The sequence below is a fragment of the Sceloporus undulatus genome, chromosome 3 (genome assembly GCF_019175285.1).
Source record: "Sceloporus undulatus isolate JIND9_A2432 ecotype Alabama chromosome 3, SceUnd_v1.1, whole genome shotgun sequence".
Lineage (NCBI taxonomy): Eukaryota > Metazoa > Chordata > Lepidosauria > Squamata > Phrynosomatidae > Sceloporus > Sceloporus undulatus.
In genome coordinates, this window is record NC_056524.1 from 244792622 (window position 1) to 244800893 (window position 8272).

General features: G+C 41.0%; 1 protein-coding gene across 1 annotated transcript; it reads right to left on the reverse strand.

The window, feature by feature from the left end:
* Positions 1-504: 504 nt before the first annotated feature.
* SSR3 (signal sequence receptor subunit 3) lies at positions 505-7799 on the reverse strand. The gene is made up of 5 exons (XM_042458173.1): positions 7550-7799; positions 5121-5247; positions 4107-4205; positions 2295-2426; positions 505-985 (listed from the first exon to the last, which is right to left on the reverse strand). The coding sequence occupies exons 1-5, from the start codon at positions 7698-7700 to the stop codon at positions 919-921; spliced, it is 576 nt and encodes a 191-aa protein (XP_042314107.1). The 5' UTR covers positions 7701-7799; the 3' UTR covers positions 505-918.
* Between the last annotated feature and the right edge of the window lie 473 nt (positions 7800-8272).

The window sequence follows — 8272 nt, forward strand, 5'->3', positions numbered from 1 at the left end:
AAAGAGTTCCATTAAAAACAGAATCATCTGACTAACACAGGATATTTAAAATAATCTTGCTTTAGTTTAAATCTGCACTCACCATATAACAAAGACATTCTTGCTTTTAGCATCTTCAGTGCATTTTCAGAGTACAAAGGCTGGAAAACTTTTCAGTAATAAGAACAGGACCCCAAGACATTCCTTACCAGTAAACATGAAGTTACTCAACACAGGACTAAGGTTACAATCCCAGTTACACTTAAGAACATAACAGCCATGCTGAATGCTCATAACTAATTCTGCATTCTGTTCTTGTTATGGCCAGTACAATGCCTGCAGACCAAGAGAGCAACCACACCCATCCACCCAAGTAATCTAGTAATAATGCTGCAACTTACTAGTGAGTAAGCACAACTGAGCGGGGGGGGGGGGGGGCGGGGACACTGCTGAATAACCCACAAGATTGCACTGTAGGGGACAAAAGTAAAAAAGTCTATTATATCCAGAAGGAAACAGAAAGACTATTTTTGACGCTTTTATTCAAACATGGCTACAAAATACTATAAAATACAGTCACTGCTTGCTGCCCATAAGGTGTGTTTTCCTGACAGATTGCAAAGGACAAAACATTTCTCCTCAAGGGTGCCAGACACAAATGACATTCCTCTCAATTGATGTTCCTGCAATCCAATGTCTGACAGAGGCTTTAACTGTCAAAAATATTTTAAGTATATTTTGGGTCGAGACTGGAAGATCTGATGTGCTCGGCTCTGTTCTGACAAGAGTATAGTATTTTTTCCCATCTAATCTTCTTGGGGGGAGGGGGTAGAGAAAAGTAATCATCATGCTATCAAACTATAAACAAGGCAATACCCTCCCCACTTTCTTTCCAGCTGTGCACAACTAAATAGGGCCCATCTTCTGAAACAATTCCATTTACTTGGAGCCTGTCGATAGCAAAGCAATCAATCCAGACGAAGCGCTGATGGAAAGGATGTAGTTTCTGAAAGAGGATTGCGTCAAGGATAAAAGAAAGAGACCAGAGAAGTATGCTTGTAAAAAGTTATTAAGTATGACACCGACAAACTGAAGGATATTTTTAAAAAGAAGTCGAAAACATACCACAGTCTTAGAATCAAATCCAGACCTGAGAGGTATTACCCACCTCACTGTGTAATCAAGAAGCTGTAGGTGGTAGTAAATATACTAGCCTAAATCCAACTGCTACTCTCACTTTCAAGTAGACTCACTGAATCAACTGCTGATTGGAAAATCAATACTTATGTACATCCCACTGATTCAATGCATCTACCCTAGTTAGGACTAGCAACCAAATTTTAGCCACATACTGAAGCAAGCATAGCCTAATCATAGGCTAGTTAGCAATGCACAATGGAAAATTAGACCAGACTCCTGACATCCACTCATCACCCCCCCTATTGTGAAGTAATCTGTTCCTTTTGCAACCTCCCACTACAGAACTGGTTAAGTAAATGTGTCATTGAAAATGAAAAGCTAATCTCCTCTGTACCAGGAAATGTATATACTGCCTCCCATGTTAATAATATTAAACTAATGAAAATACTGACTAAGGGGCCCAATGAGAAGCCACATCTATAGTAAGAGACCCTGTATCCACACCCTACCCCCAATACAAGTCACACAAGGGTTTGGGCTAAGCAACAGTTCATCCAAAAATAGCTGCTGGGTTCAGCTCTGGCTGCTATCTGAAGACAAATGCTGGCCTCTTGCAGTAGGTTTAGGACAGTTATAGGAGTTTGACCAAACCTGCCTTAGCACCTCTTCATTTTACAGAATACTGCTGGCTGTTCAAAGGCAGAAAAACTGGCCCCAAAAAGCCTGCACACACACTTCAGCAGTTATAACAAGAATAATTTTTCAGAATGACTGTATCTATGGGATGGTGAAGAGCAGAATATATGTGGACATGGAACTTTTAGCAGAGAGAGAATCTCTTAAGTAATTTCATTTGTACTTAAAGTTTTGGTCTCCAACATGGTAACTGGCTTCTAGCAAAACAGCAGCACAGTCCTGTCTCTGCATGATGTTCCTATTAATGGTGGACTAAAGTGTAAGACTAAAGACTTACAGTGAAGCAAATAAAATGCAATTTTATTTATTTTTGTTTCATTGTAGTGATACTGGTGATCTGAAACTATTTTCTGTACAGCTGCTGTAGTATTTATACCATACTGGCCCAGCAGCTCAATTCCTTTAGACTACAGATATTATAAGTGGCTTATCTGACCATCCACCCAGAATTACCTGAAATTTTGGGGAAGAAAGGATACACTGTGGGATTGAAATTCTTCAGTACAAAAAAGGAAGCAACTATGACCAGAACTAAGAAGAGGGTATTGTTGTAGAAGATAGAAAATGTTGTTGCTTCATAGTCTGCCACTTCATTCTTCTTCCACAAAATTCTGTAAAGCCAAAAGACATTTCCAGATTAATATATATTTGGAACACACAATGGAACACAACTTCCCTAAATGAAGTTATTTTTTTCTCCAAATTCCAGTGCCATACATAAATATGTATATATAATCGCTGGGGGGAATCAAGTAACAACACTGTTTCCAGGTAAATCTAGTTTCCAAAAGTATAGTATAATAATGAAGTTAAATTTAATAAAATTTAGTAAAATTATTGAAAACAGACATTCATGAAAAGCATCATTTTCATTTCTATATTCCCCAATGATGTCTTTTGGAATTGGAGAGACATACAGCATCCAGTGGCAGTTACAGAATTCCCAATCTAAGAGAGGAATTCAGTGGATGGTGCTGGAGGCAGTGCTTTCCTCCTCTAAATTAAGGCTTACAGCATCAAAGAACAAAAATTCTCTTTTCACAAGAACAGTTGGACTACAGCATATCACTAGTGGAAATATGGCCATGCTGGAAAGGTTGTGTCCTTCAGCAACAGACTGTTCCAACTTTTTGGTGGTGATTATTATTTTACGGGTCTGCAGAATGGCATGACCAGCCTACTCCTGCCAGCAAGTGACTCGGGGCTGCAGAAGGTCCCTGTGGGACCTATCACAACTCTTCATCACAGCCTGACTTGTTGGCAGGAATGGGATGGACAAATTATCCTGCAGTGCCCCACTTGGAATTAACGCAGGCAACCTGGACAGCTGACTGGTTTTGAGGGTGGGTTTCAGAGGTTAGATGGGAACCTAATGTGATGGTGCAACATACTGGCCATGTGTTTGATACAAGGTCTCAGCCACATATTGGATTTTTTTGTATAACCCAGATGCAAGTAATAAGCTGTAAAGAAGAAAAATGTAGAATTGCTCTGAAAAATTTGCCATGTAGTTGCCATGTACATATATCAAAGATACAAGTCTCACATCACATAATTTATACCAGCTGCTGTGTGCTTAAAAGCTGGCTAGCGGCCAAGATAAGTTTCCCAATGCAACCTCTTAAGAGGATTTAGTTCCTAGCTGTTAGGTCCACAGCCATCTTTCAACTGAGCTTTAATAAGGCAAGATAAAATCTCCTGCTATGATTAAAAGACATGGCCGTGTTAGTCTGGAAAATCAGTATGCAAAGAGATCTTGTGGCACCTTTGAGACTCAGTGAAAGACAGAAGTTGGTAGTATGAGGTTTTGTAGACTTTAGCCTACAAACACTCATGCTACCAATTTCTATCTTCCAGTTAGTCTCAAAGGTGCTGCAAGATTCCTTAGTGTCCTGCTATGAGTTATATTATGAAGAACAAAAGTTTATTTTGTAGAATACTAGTCTCAAGAGTCGGAGGGTACTTCTAAGCATTCATGTCAGCTCCAGTGAAAAACATGGGAGGAGGTAGACTTTAAAAAGCATATCTAATGCACCAAGTTAAATATAATGCAAGTGACCTTCCCACAAAAAAAAAAGGGGGGGGGAATCTAAGCTCCTTTAAAAAAACATGCTATGGTTACATCTGAAATACTGATGGCTAAAACCAGCAAGTTGCAGGCTGCCAATCCCAATACTCATAAAATGGCAGGAAGACTCAAACCACAGAGACAAAAAAATTATAAAAGGGAAGCAATTCAGATGTCTTGCAAACAAGGCTGCCTTACATGTTTGATAGTCACATAGTATTACCTCTCATCCTTCTCCTTACGTGACATCTTCCTATTGTCTGCTTCAGAAAGTTTGCGAGTTACTTCTTTGGAAACAGCATCTTCCCTTTTCTGGGCTACCCTGAAAAGGAAAGCATTTATATTGCAGTCTGAGGGTTTTGTTTTAATGAAGAGATGAAAATAAACTGAAGGTTAACCATGAATTTCATAAAACACCTTTCCACTAAGCATCATACCACGCCAGTAGGCATGGACTGCAGTGTGTTGTGAAAGTCCCACCACCAATACTGCAAAATACAAAGCTAGTAAGATTAATCACATGCAATTCCAGTTAATTCCTCACTGAGCAGCAGACATAACATCTCAATAGCTAGGAGCATCCAACATGTAGCAGGATGCGTCAACAACACGTACTATGTCCTTCTCAAATCAGCTGCTCCATTCTGGTTATTGTTCTGTGGGTTTTATTTATTTTTGTTTCAACCTTAATTAATAAAATCTTTGGGGTTTTTTAAAAAAGCATTTAAGGCACACACACAAGTATCTTCCAAAAGAAAGAACAGCTACTTAAAATATTTCAAATACAGATTAAAAGTACAGTGGGTCCCTGTTATTCGCTGGGATTTGGTTCCAGGATCTCCCGTGAATAACAAAATCTATGGATGCTTAAGTCCCATTAAATATAATGGCATAGCAAAATGGTATCTTTTATACAAAACGGAAAATCGTGGTTTGCTATTTGGAATGTATACTTTTTAAAAATATTTTCAAGTTGTGGATGCTTAAATCCATGGATAAAAAAATCTGTGGATGAGGAGGGCCGACTGTAGTCATAAGACATCACCCTTGTTGGCTTATTTCTGGAACCATTGTACTTCAGCATGGTACAACAAGCTGACCTGAAATGACTTTTAATAGCCACCATGAAATAGGCTGAGGGATTCAACGGGTTGCATTAGCTCAGTATCTTTTAGATGAGCAGTATACTTTTCGTGGTCATTAGTTAGTAAGGAAACAAAACTTTCCAAATGCTTACTTGTGTTTAAGAACAAATTTTACATTCTTGTAGGCAAAAGCAACCAGATATGTACTGACAAGTGTCATGACACTGTAGAGGACTGCAGATTGAACAAGATCCATGTGCCATATCCGCCAGTAGAGCCCTAAGGAAAAAAGATTTTGAAGATGGTTAATGTTTTCAAAACTTCTTCTGTAAATGGCACAGCTAGCCAAACATTACATCTTCAATACGCGAATACTGAGTGGCAAAAATATTATCAATATGTGTTCATCTCAAGATGTCTTCATTCATTTGAAATGGGAAAGATACAACATACAACGTTAACATAGGCACTGTTATATTTTGGCTTCTTTCTTGGTAAACACGATACATTTTATACTATTATGACTTAGTAAAATAGTGGGAATTGTTTAAATCCCAGCAGGATGGTCAATGGTAAAGAATGCTGGGAGTTGAGGTCAAACATCTGGAAGGATACAGCATTCCAACTCCATTTGCCTTCATTTAACATCAATAAGGAAGAGTAAAGAAAGGGGACTGCTCAGCTGAACAATTGCTTTCTAAGACTGACCAATGATCAAGTCTCAACAACTGACATAATGCCACATTCAAGGCAAAGTAGTCTACAAATCTATTCTTTTGTATCCTGGTTTCTATAGTCAAAGTTTTCTTCTTTATGGAATACAATATGTGAGCTTGGCTTATCCAAATTCAGCCATGAGAAACCAGCACAATACCTGAAGATAGCCCCACTTTAATCATGTTCCCAGGATGACAGAGTTCACACATTACAGTTTTCACACACTGGCTTTGAAAAACTGTGCAGAATGAACAAATAATGCTTGAAAGAAAGAAAGGCTTGCAATATTCATTCAACAGTCAAGGCCACTTATACGCTGAACTCTAGGAAAGTGTAATAATGCCACCTAGAGGTTCGTTTATTAAACTAATACTGTACCAACTTATTTCCCTGTTCTTTGCATGGGCTACACTTCTAATCCACTTTTCTTGTATGACTGAATCCTACTGCTGGTTTTAGGCAAACATGGAATTAGTTGTCTTCAGCAACCTTGTGATTTTCTATATGCCTTTTGCATATAACAAATGTTCCCCTTTTCCTCCATTCTCAATCAATACTGAGCTGGAGAAGAGCCTTACCTACAAAACTTTCCAGAGTATACACTTATTCATAACAACATATTTTCTGAGGAAGGAAAAGGAAAGGTATAGAAAGTATATAGCTCACTGTTGCTACTCCATCAGCCTAAAGTAATGTATCACCTACAACAGATAATCTAAATCTCAGTTCCAGAGAACCAAGGTCACAGATTCTCCACTCATTGTGAAAAATCCACACTAAACTGTTCTGTTTGAAACTCAAACACAGCTTCTATAAGACAAATGCTTCCAATGCCTGGCTGCATCCGCACTGCAGAAATAAAGCAGTTTGAAATTGTCTTAACAGCCATGGCTCCATCCTATGTAATCCTGAGATCTGTAGTTTGTTGAGGCACCAGAACTCTCTCACAGAGCAGGCTAATACCTCACAAAACTACAAATCCCATGGCACTCAACCATGGCAGTCAAAGCAGTGTCAAACTGCAATATTTCTGCAGTGCAGATGCAACCCGCGTTAGCCTCATCTTATTCAAAGGAAGGACCAAACCCTACAGCACATGAGGCATGCTTAAGCTCCCCATGCATCACCCTGCCATCTCAGCAGAGCTAGGGATAATCACTGCCCAAGAGTCTAAAAAGCTCTATCTATTCAGGGTGTGCACCTAAAACTAGTTTACGTGGGCATATTGCTTGCCTAAATGTAAAGCAAAAGCATGCTTGAGGATATTCAGACATTATTAAACAGAAACAGCTGAAGGGTGGAGAAGGTATGACAGCCCTGTTTAAAGAACTGAGCAGCCCTGGCAGATGGCCCTCCAGCCTCTGTTTAAAGGCCCCCAAGGAAGGAGACTCCATCAGAGCAGAGTCAGTGGAACAGCTCTTACTGTCTGGTTCCTCCTAAGGTTTAGGTTGAGTGTCTTTTCCTGTGGCTTGCATCCATTCCTGTGTCTTGTTCTCTGGAGGAGCAGAAAACAAGCTTGCTCCCTCCTCAACGCCTCCTTCTTTGGAGGCTTTTAAACAGAGGATGCTGGATGGCCATCTATGAAGGACTGCTTTGATTGTGAGTCCCTGCATGGCAGAATGGGACTGGACTGGATGGCCCTGTGGGGTCTCTCTTCCAACTCTATGACGAGGCCCTTCAAAGCAGTGGGCGCCAAACCTTTGGTCCTCCAGGAGTTTTAGACTTCAGTCCAGCTGGTCAGGAATTGTGGCTTTTGGACTACAACTCCCAGAATTCCTGGCCACTGACCAAGTTGTCAGGGGCTGATGGGAGTTGGAGTCCAAAAGAAGGCCCGGAGGACTGGGGAGCACTAAAAGGGACTCACAGATGGGGATGGCGGAGACGATGAAGGCGTTGCCGAAGAAGAGCGCCGAGGACTTGGCTGAGAGGTTGCGGCTGAAGTCCTGCAGGAGCAGCTCCTCCTCGGACTGCTGCCGGGACCCCCCTCCTCCGCCGCTGCCGCCTTTGGGAGCCATCGCCGCTTCCTTCTTTCCCTCGAACTCAAAGAACGAAAAGGACAGACCCGTCCCGGCTTCCGTACTCGCCTACAACTGTCCACGCAGCCCAAGCTCGGAAGGCGGGACTTCCTCCCGCCAATCACACACACACAAGTACTTCCGGTGCCACGTAGCCGCTCTTGTTTTATTTTATCTTTAATCCCTCTTCCTAGAAGGAACAGCTGCAGGTTATTATAATGTCACTAGAAAAGTAAGTTTATTCTTTTTAGAATTCCTGAGGGAAAGAAAGGAAGACAGCCATTGAGGGAATGAATGATACAACATCCGGGTCCTTTTTGTCTCCGCCGCTGACGTGTCTTTGGATTTGCTCGGGGGCGGGGCCTAAGGGGGCGGAGCTTGGCGGCAGACTGATCGGGGTTTTCTCCAATCGGGGAGCGACTGACTGAGGAGTGGGCGGGGCTACCGAGCAACTCCTTTTGTCTGGGGCGGTTGGTCTGAGAGAGAAAAGTGGCTGTATCTACACTGCAGAATTAACGCAGTTTGACATCGCTTTATTGATTTATTATATTTGTTATATATTTATTATTATA